The 23172-nt window shown below is 41.0% G+C and overlaps 1 protein-coding gene across 5 annotated transcripts in view; it reads left to right on the plus strand.

Moving 5' to 3' along the window:
• The window catches only part of arhgap10 (Rho GTPase activating protein 10), a 69444-nt gene that overhangs the window by 38820 nt on the left and 7452 nt on the right, over positions 1 to 23172 (plus strand). For 4 of the 5 annotated variants that reach the window (XM_061770941.1, XM_061770942.1, XM_061770944.1 and 1 more), the window contains 5 exons: positions 4895 to 5054; positions 10446 to 10587; positions 12300 to 12462; positions 19128 to 19205; positions 21627 to 21718. In XM_061770941.1, coding sequence (XP_061626925.1) covers positions 4895 to 5054; positions 10446 to 10587; positions 12300 to 12462; positions 19128 to 19205; positions 21627 to 21718 — 635 coding nt within the window. The remainder of the gene's footprint in view (positions 1 to 4894; positions 5055 to 10445; positions 10588 to 12299; positions 12463 to 19127; positions 19206 to 21626; positions 21719 to 23172) is intronic. The other variant, XM_061770943.1, reaches the window with a different exon arrangement.

The raw sequence follows: 23172 nt of genomic DNA on the forward strand, positions 1-23172 counted from the left end.
ACAAAATAAAAAGTTGTGTACCTTAATGGGGACGTAAAATGAACACGCACAACATTGTGGAGTAGCAGCTGGCGAGTCGGGTAAAAGTTCATATTTTAAGTTTACCAAAACTATACACACACACACATTTTCTTTTCCTTTGTCAGTCATTTTCTGATCTTTCTCCGTCTTTAACTCAACTTACATGCTCTCTGTCTCTTTCTCTCTCCCCTCGTCTCTGACTGGTCTGTGCACCGTCAGTGATTTCAGTAATTACCGCCTGCAATGCAGATTTAATTGACTGAAAGGGTGGCAGACCTCGCATATGATTGGTCTGTACAGTTCATCACTACCGTAAAGCCTGAAATATGTTGTGCCGCTTAAAATAAAAGCACCCTGTATGTATTTAATCATAACCATTGTCTTTTGCCTCTGGTGTTTGGGACTGCTTCTGGGTCTAGGCACCGACCACGAGTAAGCCACATCTGTTTTAAACAATGTCACAACAATCGAGCGTGACAGAGTGAGCGGTTTAGCTCCGTAGCACACTAGCTAGTTCGCTAGCGGATGTAATAAATAGTTAACTTTCCCTAAAATATCCCAGTTATTTACATCTATGGAGCCAAAGCCGTTCCGCCAGCGGGTTGCTACGTAGTGAGCGGCGCGCCCGGTGTTACCACAACAATGAAAATGTATCGAGTCCGGAAAAAAAGTCTCATGTCTGTTGTATTTATGAAATGATAACCCACCCTACTGTTCTTCTGATTGGCTAGCACCAAGACAGGACTTGTTCTTTTAGTGGAAAATTATTTGCTGAAGCACTTCAGCAACACACACACACACACACAGCTCAAAATAATTTTTTTTCCTTGAGGAGCAGTTTTGCTCATCATTTCTTTATTTAAAGAGCAAATTTCTAATTTTGAGGACCAATTTTTTTCATCTTAATCGCACAGAGACCCGAAGCAAGGATTTTATGAAACAATAAAAATATGACAATATAATGGGGGAGTTGAATGTAGGGCTGCAGCTAATGAATATTTTAGTACTCGGGTATCGTACTTAGAATTCTATCAAACAATCGATTATTTGGACAAACTATATTTTTGCTTGGTTAAAGAGCAATTTTTGAAGACAAAAGAGAAAATAAGACCTTTCACTTAATATCATACCATAGCCTTCGTGCATCACTTAAACAGCCAGCATTTTGTGACATATTAATACATTAGGTTAATGGGTGTGCATTTATGAACTTAGACCAGCTGACTAGGAATAACACAAATATTCTTTGTACTACTACAAGTTTTGCAATTGTTCCATTTGTTCAAACTAAAATGAAGAGACCTCAAGAGAGAAAAATGTTTCCTTCATCTTCTTCACCAAAACCCTCCTCTGGTTGGGTACTTGATGATGATCCATTTTACCCTTATTCCACTCAGGCCACATTTGCAATGGTTTTCACCTACTTGACTCAAAGTTTTGCTACTTACAGATCATCAGATTGGCCATATGTCACACAGTGCAAAAAGCACACTGTATGTACTGTTATGGTTGCCTTATACTGTCCTTGTCACAGTAAAAAAAAAAAAAATAATAAATAATAATTTTTAAAAAAGCCACACATTCGACGATACTCATAATTAAAAGAGACATTCCGCAGCCTGCAGTGCTAACGTTATGCTAGTAAGGTAAACCAACGTTAAACTCACTGATTTGCGTTGTGTTAACTTCACCTGTCTCTCGGGTCCCGCAACACGACGTCATACTCAGCAGTGAGAAAGCTCCGTGTTACATCCAATGGCTTTGCATTTCACTATGAAATGCTAACATACTTTTGCCATTTGTCTTTTTTCTCTCTCTCATCTCAATTCGATGCCACATTTTACATCCACTGTCTTCGCACTCCTCAATCGAACGCTTCACTTTCACGTCCGCGTATGCCGATGGTGACATAAGCGTGTTGTCACATACGCCACTGCCTGCTTCCGTCTTCATGACCGTCTCCGCGGTAAACATAATTTGCAGTTTTGCTTTTCAATGGGTTTTTTGATGCGCTAAATGTGAATTTTGACCCGCAAACTGCGAAGCGAGACCACTCAATTCGAGCCTTGCACACATATGTAGGTAAGGAACATTGTGCATCTGGATGTAGATTCTTTGTTTTTTGCGTCCCTGATCTAGTACGCGGGACGCACATCAAACGAGATCCCTGTACATATATTCTAATTCTAGCATCAAGACTTAAAAGTTAAATTTGACGATCGGTAGCTTATTGAAATTGAAATAGTTCGCATTGAAGCAATTCATGATGCTAGATGGTCTCTTTATGACAGGTGGTGTATTAAATTTGTTAATTTTAAGCACTGTTTAGCTCCTGGAGTTTAGCCTGTTTCAAGGGGATGGTGCTGTCTCATGATTATGAACGACGGGTCATCCCACCCACTCGACTGGAGAACGAATGCCGAGAACAGCTTTTGTTACCATGACGGCGCCTGGGGGTGGAGCTATGGAGGCAAGAAGCTTCCACTTGGGGAAGTTGAGCCCACATTGTGGGAAAAAGGCCAGTGCCCATAAAGGCAAAAGCATTTTCACTTGTAGAGACAGCACTATGCTAATCCATTGCTAATGTCCATTGAACAAAACTCATTGCAGCTCTGCTTACCTCTTGACATGATAGCCACTTAAAAATGGTGGATTGTCGCCCAGTCTAGCTGCCATGGGCGGAGAAAGTGCAGAAGTTGTAATTATGCAAACAAGCTGAATTCTGATGTCACAAACGGCTTGCTCACAGAGACCACCCGTCTATCCATTGTATACAAGGATTTACAAAATCCCTTTTCCATAATATGCTCACTTGGAATCGATTATCTATTAGTTTTTCCATAATATGTATTAAGTGCGCATTTGCTCATAAGTTAGACTGCAACATATTAGTAATGGTAATCCACTGTGGGCGCTAATGATAAGATTCATATTATATGTATTTGATGTTTTCCCCATGCTCTACTGTACGACTCAGGGTGATCAACAATTGTGCGTCACTCTTTATCAACGAGATTAGATCAGCAAGAAATAAGGTTAGCTAACATTACAAGATTTTACCTCTGCAAGCTTTTTATAAACTTAATATGAGCAAATTGAGGATAAGTAAATAATCCCACTCCTCCCTAAGGCGGCGAAAGTCTGCTGGATCTTATTTCATAGAATCCCACTGCGGGATCGGGCTCTTGTTGGAGGGGTGGGGGGAAAGAAATGGGAGTGCTATTGAAATTGAATTTGGATTATCCGGCGTGAAATTCTCCAGACTGGAGAGACTCTGAATGTGTGTGTGTGTGTGTGTGTGTGTGTATATACATAAATGTTTTTTTTCTTTCTCTTTCCTGAAGTTGGCGTGTGTGCATGTCCTGCAGGGGAATGGAAGCAAAGCCAGAATTTCACACTCCTATCTGAAATGGTTTCAGAGATGTTATAAATGCGAGTTGTCACCGGCGTTTTTGTCTTCAAAGGAATCATCGGGAGCTATTTAAGAAGCAGTTTCCCCTGCAGATGCGCCGCACTGCAGCAGAATTTAACTGTGAAATCCTTTCACCTGTCTTTTAAAAAAAAACTGTCTTCAAAACACAGCTTTCCCCCCAGTTTTTGCACCTCCTAACACCAACTAAAATGCTCCAATTTAATATGAAACTATTTTACGTCTTCTTTATTATATGCTTTGTAAAAGAGATTTTACGGGGAACATTAATATGGATAGGTGATTTATTATAGTCATACAGTGCTTAATTAATTTATTTGACCACCTGTCGTGCGAGCATCCAGGATTTTATGTGCTTTAATGTGGAGTCTTTGAATTTCTGCCGTCTCTTAACATTTTACCATTTCAAACAGGAATTTCAAACTTCAGTCTCCAGACTGGGTTTGTCTGACAGGTTAAAAAAAATAAACAAATAAATCAAACATAAAATTCACACCTAAAAGTTTTTTTTTCTGTTCAGGAAAGTAAGTGTAATTAGACATCTCAATCTACTTACAATTAATCTGTAATTTACTATTTTTTTTCGATTTCTGGATTTCAGCCCTCTTGTTGTTGGATATTTCGACGCAAATTTAGCGTGGCGGAGTGCCGCTTTATATTTGACCATTTCATCAATGAAATGTTCTCATTGCATATTAGACACATTGCAGAACCTGCTCTCTTTACGACGGCAAATTCCTCTGTCCATTTGTGCTGAAATGTACGGTACTCATCTTTTTCTTTTAGCCATCTTCGTGAAAAGCTAAATGACTATTTGTTTAAAAAGAGGGAAGTTCACTCTTGACCTCACAACGACCCGGGTAGGCTACAGCAATATCCAATAAAAATACAGTCAGACCCTACTGTACCTAGGAGGACAGCTGGCCTTGGCTCTAGCCACCCGCATTCTGGTAGAAAATAGATGGGATGAGAATGCTTTATATTTTGAATGGTATTTTTAACACTGTGATTTCTGGAATGTTTTACTTTAAAATGTCAGCGGAATTATTCATTATTTATCGTCTTATGAATCGTCAGCTAAGATTTATCTCTGCGAGCCAGATGCAGACCTCAGAAGAGCCATTGGTTGCCGACCCCTGTGAAAAACCGTGCACCCAATTTCTAACCCTAACCCCTTACATTCCGAGTGCCTAAAATGCATACGTTCAAAACAGGCTGAAAGCAACAAGACAAAAAAAAAAAAACTGTACTGTAATTCTTCATCCTTTGGGTATACTAGTGGAAGCAAGTCACAGAAATGTTTAGAGACCAGAGAACTGTTTTAAATTGTGGAGGAAAAAAAAGCAGTTAAAGTCTCCTTTGACAGGCATTTTCATTGTTGTTGTCTTTGTTAGCTGTAACAGACCATTTTTTTTCTAACTGACATGTTCTTACAACCCACAGCGTGGCCGCCCACAGCAAGCAGAATCTTATGACAGTGGCCAATCTGGGCGTGGTGTTTGGCCCAACCCTGATGAGGCCACAGGAGGACACGGTGGCCGCCATCATGGACCTCAAGTTCCAGAACATTGTGGTGGAGATCCTTATTGAGCACCAAGAGAAGGTAACAACACTCTAGGGCGGGGATTGCAGATGAATGTGGATGACAGCTAAATGTCAACTTCATATGCACTCAACTTTCTTTTTTTCCAAATTTTTCTGACAAGCTTTGTTTGCAGAGAAGCACACATTGTTCTCTCTTGACACCCCAGTTTTGGAGTACAGTGAACCCCAGTTTATCGCATAGGATCTCGGTTTATATGACAAAATTTGCAAGCATTAAATGTATAGAAATTGCTGTACAGTATTGATAAGTGCTGTGAATAAATACCCTGAGAAGGTACGGCGTTCCATAGCTGATTGTTAATAAAAATAAAGCATTCTCAATACAATCGCTGCGTAACTCTGTCCTTTCCAAAGCATATCCGTGAGTTTTATCTTTTCCTAAATGATCAGGATTGATGTAACAGATAATCTCTTAAGTCTTAATAAATCCATATCTGTCTACTAGGCCTTAAAGCACTGGTGTCAAACTGCTGGCCTGGGGCCCAGATCCGGCCTGCCACATCATTTTATGTGGCCCGAAAAAGCAAATCAAAATTGCTAATTGTGTTCCAGTGTAATAGTGTTGAGATATTGCAATTGTTTCCAATCCCGCTTTGAAAAGAAATGTAGTTGTTAAAAATATGTTTTTATAGGCTTCTGATTTTACTAGTTATTCCTCAATTTGTTGTAATTGTGTTGCAATTTGTCATTATATGACGTGATAATTCCTTCATATGGGTTCACAGTCATAACGGCCCTCCGAGGGAAGTCATAACTACGACGTGGCCTTTGACACCCCTGCCTTAAAGTATCTCCACACTGCTGACATGGCTCCTATGCTCCACCTGCCTGGGAGGTTTATTTCAGGCTAGTAAAGTGGTATTGGTGTCGTAAAATATCAGAGCATTTATTTTTTTTTTTGAGTCAGTACGAGTACAGATGTGCAGTATCGATGTATCCCTATTCAAAACTAAAAGTGTTATATCTGAAAATGTATGAAGTTACCAGCAGCCAAACAGAGAGAATAAAATCAGAGGGAATAAAAATCCTGTGAGGCTGCTCATATATTTATTATTTGATATCCATAGTCTTTTTACTGAATTTAAATACATTTCCATGATAAAGCGGGGGTTTTCTGACTGACGAGTCAATAGGTTCCACCAAAACAATTCATGCTATTGTGGGTCGGTGCACCGTAATATAGCGGGAGTTCCCTGTATCTCTCTTAAAGTCCCCATAAAAAGCAAATAAATGTTACGGAATATATTTGACCTTAGTGTTCTCCAGATTTGTGCTTTCTAACTTGTTGATGACTCACTCCATTCCTAATTTTCCGTGCATGGCCACTTGCCCGTGGTTAGAAACTGTGCCCGTGGTTAGAAACCGTGCCAGTCTCGTCATCTGCCAGCCAGCTAGCAAGCTAGCTAGCGCAACCCTTAATTAAGGAGAAATGAAACGCAAGCATCCAAACTCTCACTCCAAGGGTGTTTTCCCCCACTCTTGGCGGCCGTAAACGTCAATCTGAATCCCAGATATTGAACATTTGATTTGAATGTGTAATATGGTTATGTGTTCATTTGATCGCATAATCTCTCTGAGAATTGTTACTCGGTGTAGAACCTCAAAGGAGGGAAGAGGAAAGGTTTTAGATTAGTTTTCTAATCTGTTTGGAGCTGCACTGAGATCTGACGGTATGCCAACTAAGAGCTTTTAGAGTTGTGTGTGTGTGTGTGTTTATTTTCTTTTCTTTTTTTAATGAAAGATCTAAGGAGAAATCTGCCTGTTCGCAAATCTACAGTGAAATATTGGAGAATTTAGCTGCTGTTTAAAAGAAAGATAAACCATACGTAAATTTTTTTAATTTTATTTCAGGAAATTGATAACAAAATTTACATTTATAAAATGTAACATTAAAAATGAACTTTTTTCAAATGAAAATTTTGATTATATTTATTTTAATAATCCATCCATCCATTTTCTTTACCGCTTATCCTCACTAGGGTCGCAGGCTGCTGGAGCCTATCCCAGCTATCTTCGGGCGGTAGGCGAGGTACACCCTGAACCGGTCGCCAGTCATTCGCAGGGCACATAGAAACAAGCAACCATTCGCACTCACATTCACACCTACAGGCAATTTAGAGTCTTCAATCAACCTACCACACATGTTTTTTGGGATGTGGGAGGAAACCGGAGTGCCCGGAGAAAACCCACCCAGGCACGGGGAGAACGTGCAAACTCCACACAGGCGGGGCCGCGATTTGAACCCCGGCCCCCAGAGCTGTGAGGCAAATGTGCTAACCAGTCGTCCACTGTCCCGGCATATTTTAATAATGTTAATGTTAATATTAGCAGTATTTTTCTTTTCATTTATTCCAAGAACCTATTCCAATGGTCCTTACAGTTAATTCATTCACTGCCAGCCCTCCCAGTTAAAATGGATCTTTGACTTCTATAGCCATCAATGGCAACTATTTATTTATATATATATATATATATATATATATATATATATATATAAAACAACTGGCAACAAATCTAGCTACTTTTTGTGGTGTAATAGAAGAAGGTAGGAGATGTTTCTACTTCCACATCCAGACTGCAAATGAATAGCCACCACTGGCTAATTTAACCATAAAGTGAGCGCCCAGGAAAATTCAATTGCATTTTCTCTTGTGGAGGCAGCATTTCATCACCAAACTGTAGATTTACACTTTGTAGTGGTGTGGCACATGACATCGCCAAACAGAAATACCCCAATCTGTGCTAACATTACAGCTCTGCTTACCCTTTACGTGCATACCCTATAAATGATAGTGCTTCCATGATTTTTGGACAATTGGTGGATGGAGAAACTCAGTGTGGTGGTGGTTATTATGTAAATAAAAATGTTATGTCACAATTAGGCAACATTCAGAACGACTGGCTCACAGGCACATTTTTTAGAAATAAGCAACCTACAAAATATTTGTTTTTTTATTTCATACTTGATAGGTGGGCAGACACTCTAGAAACCCATCACACTTTATTCTGTGGAGCATTTCTCCAGCTATGCGCTGAAAAATTCTTGATACATCCTGACTGAGAGATGTTTGCACACTGCCAGTTACAAGGTTGGACACGTTCTCGTGCTACTAATAAGAAAGCGTGTCCAACCTTTTTTACCGGTAGTGTATGTTGGAAAGAAAATTATAAATAGCTTGGTGGGGGGGGGGTCAATTATCAAATAGCTGTATAGTTGGCTAAATACACACCCCCAGATACTATTTGCTGAAATACAGTAAACTTGTTGATTCGACACTGATTGGGAAAACTCTTAATGATCCAAAATCAGTAACGCTGACGTGCAGTGCCCATCCTTGGTTAGAATGCAGCGAGGGCCTTTTGGAAGCTGGAGTGTGGAGATTTGGACCGATCAACTGACAGACAGAAACTTTCCACACAGCCAGAGCCCAACTTCAGATTGTCAATACCCTCCGATATAGCAGAGCAGCCGCATTTTACATTCACCTCCATCTGCCCAGAGAGAGGCAGCCCAAAGTCTCAGCCATATCAGATTTCTCACTTTTTTTCCTCTCTCTCACTCTCTCCCTGTCTGCCTTGCTCCAACAAACTTTCTCTCTCATGCCATCCCCCGTGTGTCTGCCTCGCCTGTTCACACTCGCGCACGCGTTTTCTCTGCCACTTTCTCTCGCTGCAACCCCCCCCCCCCCCCCCCCCCCCCCCATTTTCCTCCTACCGCTATACTCCTTGTCTCTGTGATCCTCTCGCAGGCTCTGCTGATGAGGCTTCCTCTCTTCTCTGCACCTATTCTCTTTAAACTTCATTTCTGAAGTCTGTATGTAAACAGGCTAACCCTCATCGAGTCCGGAACCTGTTTGTTTTATTCTATCAGAGACCAGGGCCAGTTTCCCTAAAGAGGACACTTACTTAAGTAACATTTGGCAGGAGAAACTTTATTTTTCAACTTGTATGTCTTCTGCTCCAAGGATCAGCATCAAATTGTGCACCATTATAGATATGCACTTCCTGCATATGCCTGGAGATTCATGCATTATTAAAAAAAGAATGCTTAAGCTTGCAATGTTACCGAAAGTCTGAAAAAAATCCTGAATTCGCATCAAATGCTGCATTCATGACTCTTGGAAATTAGAGTGGCATGTGAAGCGTGTGAAATAGCTCAACTTTGGTTTCATCTGACCATAGCCTCCTCTGAGTCATGGAGCCGTTCACTGGCAAACCTACGGCGGGCCTGTACATGTTCCCTCTTGTGCAGTGTGTTACCAACTGTTTTCTTAGTTTTCTAAGGTCAGAACCGCCTTCAGATCATTAAGTTCCTTTCGAGTACTTTGAGGCTGCTCAACTTTCCTTTCTCAAGGTAAATAAAATGTATTATTATGAGTAAGAGATACACCCTAGGATGCTCTTGGACATATCCTCAGTGATGTGCCTTAAATGATTGGGCGTTTCGGGTCTTTCAACATCATGCGGCGGCCCTCGGTTGACTTGGCCAGGGGTTATCAAGCCCTCGTTTGTGTCCCAGCAGCATTGTCCCACTTATCACTCCTCTCCATCCAAAGCCATATGGAGACTCTCTCTGCAGCTTCCGGGGTGTTCTTCATGGCTTACCTCTTTGTAGCTCCTGTGATGCCAAGTACCATGTAAACTTTGCACAGCGTCCGGCCAGCAAAGCCTCGACACCCCCACTTCTATGGGCTATCCACGCGCCTTCCAGCCACTTCCTCTGCATTGCTCCGCCAGCTCCTGGTACTTAGACCATTTCCGCTCAATAGCCTCCTCGATGCGGTCCACCCATGGAACTGTCCGTTCTATCATGAGCACTGCCTAGCAGCGACAGAAGAAAGCACGATGGCTGGCCTCAAGGGTGTTGTTGTGATTTGGTCCTGGAACTTCAGTTGCTTGCCCAAGTCTACGATGATGAGTTGAGTAGGCCGCCTGCTGGTTCGGGTTGTGTCTAAGGCTTCTCTCCAGCCCGAATGAAGGCAATGTTCTTCCTGCCTTGTTTGTGCTTTTGGTGTTGTGGGCTACGGCTATGGAGATGACGTCTGCTGCTGCCTTCAGCACTTTGTCGTGCCACCAGCGATAACGACCCTCCCCCAATGCTTTCAGGCAGCTGCTAAGGATGTACTTGAGTGAAAATCTTCGAACTGCTATACCATAACCAATAAACTGGGAAAGAAATTGAGACTGAATTTCTGTGTGAGCAAACTTTCATTTTCAATTTTCCGGATTCAGCATGGGATAAAAAAATAAAAATATTTCCCCTTGTGCGTTTTTGTAAATTAAGCAATGTTTTGGTCATTCTGTGACAGCACAACACACAGATTCATACAAGTACTGATACAGAGACTTTAGCAGGCAACTTTAGCTCATCTTCGCATTGTGTTTTCAGATCTTTACAGATGCTCCCGAGTCATGCCCTCTTTCACCCGCCGCCCCGGTCTTCTCCGCACCCACGAGGCAGTCCAAGAAGCTGAATCGACAGAGCCGTCCACTGGCTGTCTACAATCCACAAGTTATGGACATTCAGACCGGTAGGAGATGCACCCGTCTTACCGTCTGTATCCATGCACAAAAGAGTTGAACGATTGCAGATGGTCGAACGCACCAATCAAATCAGTTCATTTTGATTTGTTTTGAGGATCACAGTGTTTGACATACAGTAGCCTGTATGACATCGCATTGATTTGTAGCATACCAGAGGCAGGCTAATGCTTTTCGTATCTGGTTGTGGTCATTTTTGGACAAAAGAGGGCAAACCTATTTATTTTAATTCAAATCGTCTACAGAGACAACACAAACTCTTAGAATAAATTTACTATGGTCGTCATAACATGAAACAGGGCCTATACAATACCAGTGGTTAGCAAAGACGTGCGGAAGGCACAGCACCTAGAGAAAAATCAAGAGAAGTATATTTAAAGCTCCTGTCAAAGGCAAAATGTATCTGTTTTTAGTGACTACAGTAAGGAAGGAACCAGTCTGGAGATATTTGAATTAGTCAGATATATTTTGAAGACATTGGGATGCTTTCATTTTGTAAATGAGCAATTTGCTATGCTTAAATATTTTCAATCAAAGATGAAAAAGATTACATTTGTACTTGTGCTTAGTGTTGAAAGTACTCTTAGATAACTAGCGTTGAGAGTTGGTGCATTATGGACACACTAACTTGATCCCATTCATTATTGACACCACAACCGTATTTAGGAGATGTACGCTTAGTTTTGCTGACAGGTTGCTATTTTTGAAACTGCATTAATGACCAAACTGCAGACGCTCTCTAGTCTCTAGTTAATTAAAAGATTTTTATGTATGATACATTTCACTACCTCATCTCTTTTTTTTGTGTGCTCTTAGTTTTTGTGCAATCATTAAAGTGGACTGGACTAGTCTAAATCTTCGCATAGGCAAATTTTAATATCTGGGTTGCTCGTTGTAATCCCTTTTTAAGCTTTTGAAGCGCCCCCTGATAATGGATTTAGACTATGTTGTCTGGTTAAAGGAAATTTAAGGTGGATGAAACACGAGTGTGTCTATGTGAGTCTGCTGCTATATGTGTCCAATATCCTTGACAGTTTTTGGCTTGTAGTACGTCATGTTTATGTCACAAACGTTAACAGGTTGCCGAGGTCAATCTGAGTTTGTTGTCGGGCCATGACTGAGCTTTTGCCAGCATTTTAGTTAAATCCCACTCTTAGATACGTACTGTCGGCCATAACAGACTCGCCAAAATAATGCGCTAAGAAAATCAAGGTACGTACAGACCAATACACAGTCAGTACAATATGTAGAGTATTTTCTCTACCTTTTGTGGTTGTTCTTTTTTTTATGTTGAAATCAATTTATACTGTGTTTAAAAGGGGGAAAAAAAAGATCTCTTTATATTGTGGATTTTCACCATTTGCGGCTGCGTCTAGAATATATCCCCTCCTCAATGGGGGTTCACTGCATGTACTTTTTGTGACATTTTTGTCTGGTAGTGTGCTAAGAGGCCACATTTCAAATCAATACCCATAAAATATGTACATAATTGTTTCTTAGGTTCCTGAGATGAGATGCATTATTATTCGCAGTGTTGCTCTCACTACTGACACGAGGCTTATTCATTACGTCGCCACTTGATGTAGCATTTCCATACATATTGATAAATTATTCATCTCTCATAACAGGAGCGCAAGCTGTAAACCATTAGCCCCCAAAATTTGTACTCGGCAAGACTTTTTCTTCCCATTTGTGTCATCAGCCTGCGACAACTCCAACCTCGCCACAGACGAGACGTCGATGGGCAGCAACGAGTCGGTGTCGTCGCAGTCCTCGTCCGCCTCGGCTTCAGAGACTACGCCGCCGGAGAGAAGCGAGTGTGTGCCTCTCAGCGCCAGCGTCTCCTCGGGCAGCAGCAACTCCAGGTGAGTCAGCTCCACAAAATGCCATCCCACCCGCCCCACCCCACCCGCCCACGCCACAGGCCCGTGAATGTCGTCCTGAATGTCGATGCGACAGATGAATTGTGGCTTCACGCTTCACATCCTTCTTCTGCTGTGTCATGTCTGTGAATTCACCTTGAAATCTTTTACTTGCTCGCCCTTCGTCGACTTCCATCAGTGCCTGACAGAGGGGAGATTATGCGCTTCCTCTTTCATTCTGACCCCTCTCTGCTTGCGTGTGTGTCTGCCTTGCAAGATATGCAGGAGACCTTCCCCAACCCAGTATTATACTATGCTGATGCGATAGTACACACTAGGGGACTAACAGTACTCCAAAAATCACAGTTCGGTATGTACCTTGGTTTTAAGGTCATGGTTCGGTTCACATTCAAGTGAATGAAATGCGATAGTGCTTATGTTTTGTGTAAACGGGAACAATGACATTTAAAATCAAACATAAAAGCTGCAAACTGGTAGCACAAAATTCTATTACAAATTACAACTACTACTACAAATTGGCTGACTGATTAGCACATCTGCCTCATAGTTCTGAGGATCCGGGTTCAAATCTGGCCTCGCCTGTGTGGAGTTGGCATGTTCTCCCCGTGCCTGCATGGGGTTTCTCCAGGTACTCCGGTTTCCTCCCAAAAACATGCACGGTAGGTTAATTGAAGAGACTAAATTGGAGGTGTGAATGTGCGTGTGCCCTGCGATTGGCTGGCGACCAGTACAGGGTGTACCCCGCCTCTCGCCCAGAGTCAGCTGAGATAGGATCCAGCACACCCACGACCCTAGTGAGGATAAGCGGTGCGGAAAATGAATGAATGAGTGAATATTACAAATTAATTTTTGCAGGCGATCCTTAAGTTACGTTGGAGTTATGTTCTTACTGTAGCGATGTCAACGGTTTGGTTGGTACCTTGAGCTTAAGGACGTGATTCGCTTCATGGGAACAAAATGCACAACAAAGTGCGGGAACCGGATCACATTTAATGACATTTAAAATTAAACATTAAAAAGCTAACAGGAATGTAATAAATTAATAAATGAAAAACTCTCCATCCATCAAGCAATCATTGAGTTAGTAAGACATTTTGGGGGTGGTGTTTTTGTCTGAAATTACACAGAGGGTGTGTGGCTATTTAGTTTTTTGCCTCCATGCGTGACGTGGTTTAGGAAGGACGGAAGGCAAGCAAGCCGGGAGGAGGTTGTAAATCTCCGCTCTTATTTGCTTGGCCGACAGGTGGCCGCGCGTTGGCTGTGTAAATCGTATTGACATTGGCCAGATATTCATCTTGTTTACTCCCTCATAGCCGCAGCCCCTGTCCCTTTATGAAGACTTCCGCCATATGTCACCCGGTGTCACCTCGGCTTTGTTCGCTCATAAATTGAAGCACGGGCGTGACAGCAGAGACCTGTTAGCGTGGTGCATCGCTCCAGGTGCTGGAACCTGGAGCTTCAGCTTCAGCCTGAGCAAAAAAAAAAAAGGAGCTGAAAACTGCTCTATTGCCTTCATGAATGTCTTATCTAAATGAAGGTGACTCCGGAAAGCGAGATAATTTAGTGCTGCAGAAAAATCTGCCTGGTCGTACACAGACACATCCCGAATCAGTACCATGCTTTTTTACTTTTCTTTTTTCTTTCTTTTTCAAGAAAATGGCATGATTGTCACCTAGATTTTTCACCCTCAACTGTCATCTGAGTGAAGTGGGGTGGGGGGGGGGGGGAAACCTCAGATCTTGTGAACGTCCCCATTGTGGGACTGATTAAAGATCTTTTTTATCTTGGCGTTCAAAGATATACATTGTCAGCACTTCACCAATCTTCTTCAAATTGGGAGGGATTATTTTGCTAAGCAAGAACACAATCAAAGATATACCTCATGATTAGTTCATGAATCTGTCAGGAATTTGTTTCGATCCCTCAGCCCCCTCTGAATTCTACTTTCTTCACGATATGATTTTTGGAAAATTTTATGCTTCCGATTTCCTTGGGGAACTCTGACCTAGGTCAGTGTAGAAGAACATGAGAACCCTGACCTTTAACAAATTTCCAATTTTGTGTTTGGCTATTTTTGTGATTAACTAACATTAACTTAATATAGTTGTATTTAGCTAGGGAAACAACTTTGTAGAACAATCAAATGTGTGAATGAGAGATGAAATGGTTTTGCTGTTTACTAATAAAAATAGAAAGTGCATAGGGTTTTGATTATTTATATTCAAAATATATAAAAGAAGAGTTACACATTTATTTTAGCAAAATTGTGATGATACTGATAACCGTGGTCATTTTGGTCTCTATTATCGTGCTATGTTTATATACCTTTTTTTTTTACCGTTGCCAATTTGTGCATCCAATAACACTACAGCTCTGCTTACCTTTTGACTTTGACATGATAGCGTTGCTGTGTGTGGAAAATGGCAGATCTTCACCAAGCATAGATTCCAAGTCATGGTGGTTCGCAACTTATATTTGCTGCCTACCCAAATACATCACGCTTGGCACGATGAGCTCAGAGTCTCAGTTTTAGCCCCCTTTCTACCAGAAATCCCATCGCTAGCCTTTTTTTCTTTCCTACCCGTTAGCGGAATGACACTTGATCACCCTCCTCATCCTGTTACTTGGAGCTCCGTGCCTGGATCAAAAAGCCCCAGCTGCTGCGGGGCACGTTTCCTGTCTTTACGAGAAGCAGTGGGCCACGTCTGCTGATGGTTTTCTGACCGCTGCGTACACAGTGGACCTTCAGACCTTAAATACAGTGTTATAACCCTTTAAGCAATGGATATTTGAACACTAATGGTGGAGCAACATGCAGCCAGATAATATGACAATAAATCACGGGTAGGGCTGTACGATATTGGGCAAAAATGACGTTGCAATTTTTACATTTTTTTTGTTTGTTTTGTTACCCTGCGAATACATATTGCAATGTGGAAAAAATACAGGATAATATACTCGTGACCTGAAAACCAACACACATTTTTCTTTTTTCCTCTCTGTATTTTTGAGATAATTTCTAATAGCTTCAGTAGAAAATAAACTATGATCAACAGAGCACAGAGATATACTGAGATATTTCTGTGAGGTCTAGTGTTGAGCAGGTAAGTGTCCAGCCAGACATGAAGTTAAATGCATTTATTTTCTTGTCCAGTTATATTGTAGTACTTAGCACATTCCTAACAGTATTCATTTGTTTTTAGTCAGTGTAATTTTACACATTGTAACATATGCATTAGTAATTCTATGTTTCAGTGCATTAGTTTAAACCGCACACATTGCGGTGTGCATCTTGTGCCTGGATCAGACTACAAGAATGTAGCCTAGTTATTAGTCCGATTTGCTATCATGGCTGATAAAACTCCTTGTAGTGTGACATAATCCACGACCAACGATTTGGCCCTTCAACGCCACAATGGGAAGTCTAGCATGTTTGATTTTTGGGACAACTTCCGTGTAGTGTGACATATGAACGACAACCTTCCGACAGATCACCTGACGTCGAGCAATTGAATTATGTCTTGCAATGGTCAGCTCGATAACAATATATTTTGCAACCCTACTCACGGGCATATGTTCTTTATCCTCTGTGAAGAACTACTAATATTACTGCGGGTTACTGAGGACTGACCGGCTTTACGTATATCCGTATGTCTGTATTACACTGCTCCCAAACCACAAGGAGTACCACAATGTCCAATGAATTGAACCAAAACATGTGGCAAAAACTGTTTAATTATTCACATTCTGTATAATTATGTCATCATTGTGTGTTTTCATAATGTACAATATTATAGAGTGCTATTTTTCTTATCAAAAAACACATTGCAAAAATTGTTTTTGGGGGTAGGCTGGAACGGATTAATGGCATTTCTATTCATTTCACTGGGGAAAGATGATTTGTTAAACGGTTGTTTTGAGTTACGAGCATAGTCACAGAATGAATTAAACTCATGTCTCAAGGCACACTGTATCCAGTGAAACCGCGTCAATTCGCAGTTTGCCGAATTCACCTATTTGCCTTTTTTTCTGTGGAACCCTTCTTAAGATAACTTCTATTAGTCCCACAATGGGGGTAATTTGCAAAAACCATTTGCAACATCAACTATTTGCATGAAAAACTATAAACGTATTGGCAAATGTTTTCTCTGTCACGCCCTACAATGCCATAAGATGCCACCAAAGTAATTATTGTCAAGGAAGTATGGTGAAGTTATACATCTCGACTGAGAAACTGACATTTTTGTATATTGGAGAGTGTTACTTTAGGCTGGGTTGTTATTGGAAAGTCCAAAGACTCTTCGCAGCATGTGAATGGTGAATTTTTTCAAAATGAAATAATTGGTCAGCCATTTATTTCTAAGGATAATGTACAATGTGTTTGAAATGATACCAAACTCTTTTGGAATCATAGTTTGTGGTATGTTTGTTGCTTGAACTATTAATATATGCAGTTGTAAACATTTTTAGGGGCAGTCAATTACTTGCACTTTTCTGCCATTCACAGCAGCGCTCTGTCCACATCCTTCTCGAATAGTGGGAAATGACTGTACATATTTAATATTATTGAATCATCAACTTTCTACACCATCTACCAACTGTTACCTGTATATGCTGATAAATATTCCCCACATCGCCTATACCACAAAGTCCGTATTTACTGCATTTAATCGTGTTTACCGAAGAAGCTTAGCTCAGTCGCTGATGGAGGGAAACAAAAGATGAGCCATTCAAAAAGCTCGCTGCTATTTTTTGCCACCAGAGCAACGGCAATGAGCAATTTCCCTCGCTTTGGCTTAGCCATAATTGTGACAGCAATTTTTATTCCGGATGAATCCATTTTACCTCCGCCGCATTTAACCTGTTTCTAGGGCAGCTACATGTCCGCTAGGTGTTAGCCTAGTGTAGATTTATGTAGATGGTTTTAATTGTCCTACAATGGGCAGCATTGATGGATGTTGGTGACTTTCCCCTCATCTGACCCTCATGGCTGTGACCCAGGCAGACAGTGATTGCGCCAGGGTCTGGGTTAATGAGTGGATTTGCTACACGGCGGCGTTTTGTCCCCCACCCCATGCCGATATGGTGCAGCTGAGCCCACTGCGGAGCTATAAATCACCCTCAAGCGTTGTCTCAACACAGCGGCCACCGCTGGGTATGGACAGGTCAGGGAAACCAAAATGAGAAAGCCATGCAGAATATCCCTGCACCTTACGGCCATCTCTCTCCTCCATCGGTTACAAGGTAACCTCGCATCCTCTCGACCTCCAGCCCCCTCCCCAGCCATTCCCCCTAATTTCCTTGATTAGCGTCTCTATGGGAGCGGCAGCTAGGCAGCAATTTGCCCATTATGTGATGTATTAGCGCTGGCCCCGGGGCAGACATGGAACGCAGAGGGACGCCTGGCTTCGACTCCCGCTCCCCTGGCTCCCAACTCGGCATTTACCTGGACCCCCTGCTTGGTCCTGTACGTTCACGCCCAAGGAATCGGCAGCTCTGACAGCGGGTGATGTGTAAAGCACATCAGAAGCCACTGATGCTCTGGATTAGGGATGAAGCGGTTTACCGATAAACCGTGATATCATTTCAGACGGTTAGTTTTAGCGTTTCTAATTGTAACTATGGTTACTACTGTGTTTAGTGTCTCAGAACATAGTGGTTGTCTTTTGGAGAACGAGGCGCAAACCGTAGAAGGCAAAAAACAAATGATGTGACTCAGACAAGGAGGGATAACAAGATTGTTATTGGCGGTTTATCCCTTCTTATTCAGGATTTTGATTTTATTTTTTTAAAACTTTTACTGCAATTATAATTGGCGTCAATTATGCGCAGATTGTCACCGTTTGCGGTCCGGCCTGGTGCCTTATCCCCTGCGAATAGCGGGGGTTCACTGTCAAAATAATATTCAATAAAAATACGTCTTGTGAACAAATTAAGGTTTTGTCACCACCGTAGGAACTGAACTCCGTCATAAACTGAAGACCCACTGTATTATGTTCGGTATAGTACTGGGAAGTCTACTATGTTTTAGCATTAGGTTCTGGGGCTGCTTTTCTACATCCGGCACAGTGGTACTACCTTTGTATTCATCATCGTGGAAATAATCTGCTAACTAGCGGATGGACAAAGAAACAAAAACATGACATAACACGACGATAATCCCCCCCCCCCCACATCCCCACCCCCACACACTTTTGGTCACTATAGCATTACTAAAGCAACACATTTGATGTTGGTGTCAGACTTGAGCACAGCAGTGCAATGCCTACATGTGGTCATTTGTTCCAAGGAAGTGGGTGGAGTCGCATTGATGGAGTCAAAGTCATCCGGTCGTTGTCAGCCTACACACTGTTTGAACGTACGGCACGCTTGCACCTACAGTAGTTAGCTGTATTTCTTCGCCTCAGTGAGGCACTGTGGAAGTTTCATGCTCGTCGCCATAACAACGGGGGGCGTCCGCCGTCCTTTGCAGTTGCTATCGATGCTGAATAATTTAACCAGTTAAAGGTGGCTAATATAACTTTCTGATGTCACTTGCTGGGAAAAAAAAGCCAAATTCAGTAGCCAACCGTATGGTTTCCCCAGTCATATCAACACTTGTATGTGTAGAGTGCTGCGGCGTTAAGATGTACAATTTTATTCTGCAGAGCATCCATGGCAGCAGCCTCCTGGTTAGGAGAAGGCCAGCATGTCTGCACACCTGACAAAGAAAAGCCACTAGAGAGGTAAAAAAAAAAAAAAAAAAACTTGTTTCCTTCCATTCTTGCTCATTAAGCTGTCCCTCAATTTTGCCAATATTTGCATGTCACATGAATGCAGCACCAAGCATCAACCTCGGTCCCTTTTTAGTCAAATGCGAGGCACCTAAAAGCCCACTTGTCATTTTATTGGACTGCGTTGAAATTGTGAGCTCATTTGACTGCTTTTAGATGTGACACAGAAAATTATAAACGGGTCTGGCCCTGTCTTTGGCCAGTCCATTAATGTTATGAACACAAATGGAACATGTTTATCAAAAATTTTAACATGCAAACTCTTTCTGCCTGTTGCTTTCCAGTTTAGTTTTTTTTTCTGCCTCCTCTCCTTCCTTCCTTGCACGTTGTTGTTGTGGCTCTGCAAGAAAAGAATATGAAATATTTATCGACCGTGCCCTGAGATGGAAGCGTGCGGCGTCTACCTGGCAATGCTGCTGGCTTGGAGATAACACTTTGCGATGGCAGGCAAAACAGCCAAATGTTTTTTTTTATTTATTTATTTATTTATTTTAATCTTTCCCAGGAAAGAAAAGCATTCATCTACTTTGTTTTTGTGAAAGCCAAATTCCGAATTCCCAGCTCTGTATTTTAATTATTTCGACTCAGGTGGTTTGATGTAAATGCGCTTCAGAATTCAAACGATGCAATTCGGATTGTTTTTGGAAAAAAGCCATCACATGGAATCTGACCAATATCCTCAGATATACCAAACCAGGCCTGAACCACGTGTGGATTAAAATCAGATATGAATCGGATAGCTGTCATTGTATAATGAGGGATAGGGACCAAGCCGTCGCAAATAGTTAAAAAAAACATGAAATTGACACCGCCCGTGAAGTTTTTATAATTGCCTATATTTATAGTTTAAACGGCATATTTACCACATGATCCCAGAACACTTTAGTACCATTTTAAAATAATCTTATAACATTACCCTTCCAAATGTGATGGATGGCTAGATAGTGGAAGATCTATCTCTCCATCCAGCCAGGCTAAACTTAGCCCCCCCCCCCCCAACATTCAAAGGTTGTCTCTCAGTCGAGATGTATCACTTCAACATACTTCTTTGACCCCATTGTACTTACCTTTCTATGAGAAAGGGCTTTGGCAGCATCTTGTGACACCTTAGGGTGCTTCAGAAGGAGCACAAAAAACACATACGAAGATAACTTTTTCAGCGAGTAGGTGGGAATAGGCTCCACCCAAATATCAAATTGGTAATTTTGTAAAGGGAGAGTAGTAAATAAATCTAAGCAGTGCATATTGGTATATAATATGACAAACTATGGATGTTGCACTTTCCAAAAAATACAATTATAAAACTGTTATGTTGTTTAGTTAATCATTGTATACATTATTTTGTTTATTTGAGATTCTTGAATTTATACGAAAATGTTCTGCAGGTAATTTGCAGTTTTAGTATTCATTAAAGTCATAAAATGTGTCCTTGTTTACACAAAAGAAAATCCATTTTATGTTGGAGGCATTTGGTTCCCTTAGTGCAGTGATTATCAACCACAAATGTGGTAAATTATCCAATTTCACTTAATTGGTCCAAAAATTGATTTGTTTTCTCCGCCTTAAAAAATACTCAGCTTTCAAAGTACCACCATAATGGCCAGTACAAAGTAAAGTACAGTAATGTAGTAAGTAAAAAACAATATTTTTGTTAGTCACTGTAGAATTATACAGTTTGAACATTAAATCTGCACTAAAATATAGGAAAATACAAATCTGTACTTTAATGATTCAGTTGCATTGTGTTTCACATAAAGATTAATACAAAATTGTACCCAACAAAATTTTTTGAAAAACTTTTTTCTAAGTAATTCAAATCAAATATATTGTACTTAAAAGTTAAAAACAGCGGAATTTTACTTAACACATGTACTGTACTGGATTAAAAAAAAAAAAAAAAAAGTTTAAGCCACCATAACATTATGCACAGTTGGAACATTTAATTCAATGGATCTTTTGAGTACCATTTGTGGTACTCGTACCACACTTTGAGAATCACTGCTCTACTTGATACGATCTTTGTTCATCTATCTATGCCAATGACATGTAGTAAGTAACAGGCAGAACAATTAAATGCTCTTCCATTAAATGGTAGAAAGTAATTAACCTGTATATCCACCGGATGCCATTCATACATCAGAATAAGTTATGGTTTCATGTGAGAACTAAACAGGCCCAGATTTCACACCAAGTAAGTACCTTTACAGCCCCAAGAACACTCAATCAGTCGTCGAGCAAGGAAATGTAGTCAAATGCTCATCCTTCGTTTTCTTGCGGCGACAGGATCATGTATTAGGTCTCAGGTCCAGATTGAACCACTCAGTAATCCCCCACCAAATACCAGCCAGCTCACTGATTGCCACCATTTTTCAGTGTCATCGGCAGGAAAGCCAAGGCGGTGTACCCGTGCGAGGCCGAGCACGACTCGGAGCTCTCCTTCCAGGTCGGCGCAATTTTCAACGCCGGTAAGTGTTATCGCGCAATAGTGGCGGCCCCGGCCGGGATATTGGATTGGGAGGAAAAACGAACTCCCAATCTGATCTTCCATCGAACAGCGAGATAAGAGGGATGAGGGAGGGTGGGGCTGGTGGATGGGAGACTCAGATTTACTACTCAGAGGACCAACAGAGCCTTAATCGCTCTCACAGGAAATGAGGATTAGGTTGTCGTACTCTTGCTGTAGTCTTTATAGTGACAGATCCCACAATGCATGGCTCATCACTGCGATAGCCATTTTATTTTATTTTTTTTACGTCTTTGACATAATCACCTGTAATATTCTTGTTCAACATTTCAGTACCACGATGAAACTATAGGAACTAGAAGCAATCACGCCGTTAAAAGCAAAGGAGAGGTCTTAAATATGATCACAGTGGCTTTAAAATGCTCTTACAATGTTATGAATGTTGTTTCCTTAAACCATCATATTTAAAAAAAAAAAAATATTGTTGCAAAATTTCTTAAAAATATTGTGTATAGGAGGATTAAGCCCATAACACCATTCCTAATGGTCATCTTTATTAGATGCAAGGTCTTAGATTTGATCAAAGTGTCTTAAACACATCTAAAAGGAGTCTTTCTTAAACCTGTAGATGGTTTTTTATAGTTGAGAAAACAAATCTTAATATACTGAACCCATATCACCCACACTGAGTGGTCATATTTAGTGGATCATCAAAAGGGCCTTAAAATGTCTTTGTCTTAAAGGTCCTATGCCATCAAAATACATTTTCTTTCTACTGTTTTATGCATAACATAGGTCAAAATGATTCTGTGAGATGAAGTTTGAACTACAATAGCTTGAAAAACAGCATTTGACTCAACATTTCTTGAAAACTCAAATCAAAGGACATCAAAGATGATCTTTAAAACAAATTGATGGCATGGGACCTTTACATTTGTCATCCTTAAACCTTCTTATGCGGGTCGTCAATTCACCGAAGGGTTGGCGTTTCAAATCCAGGCTTCGACTGTCTGCTGTCAAAGTGTTTTTGGGTAAGACACTGAATCCTAAATTTCTCCTAGTAGGCCTGGCAGCACCTTGGATGGCAGCGCCTTGCCCATTGGTGTATACCATCTGTAAAGCGCTTTGGGCACCGTGATGGTATAAATAAGGCACTATATAACTGCACTCTATCATTTTATACCCTTTTGTAGTATATAAAAGTATTGTCACAAAATATCTTAAAAATACTATGAGACAAGATTTAAACCATATCGTCCCCTCCATATTGGAAGCAAGGTCTTAAATTTGCTCAAAGTGGCCTTGAAATGTCTTAAATTTGTTCTCCTAAAGCCCGCTTTGTTGTATTTTAAAAATTCTGACACATGATTTCTTAAAATGTTTTTTATACTGTATTTATTGGATGCGAGGTGTATCATAAAAGTGGACTTTAAAAGATAAGTGCCAGATGAAAAA

Source organism: Phyllopteryx taeniolatus, chromosome 4 (genome assembly GCF_024500385.1).
Source record: "Phyllopteryx taeniolatus isolate TA_2022b chromosome 4, UOR_Ptae_1.2, whole genome shotgun sequence".
Classification (NCBI taxonomy): Eukaryota; Metazoa; Chordata; class Actinopteri; order Syngnathiformes; family Syngnathidae; genus Phyllopteryx; species Phyllopteryx taeniolatus.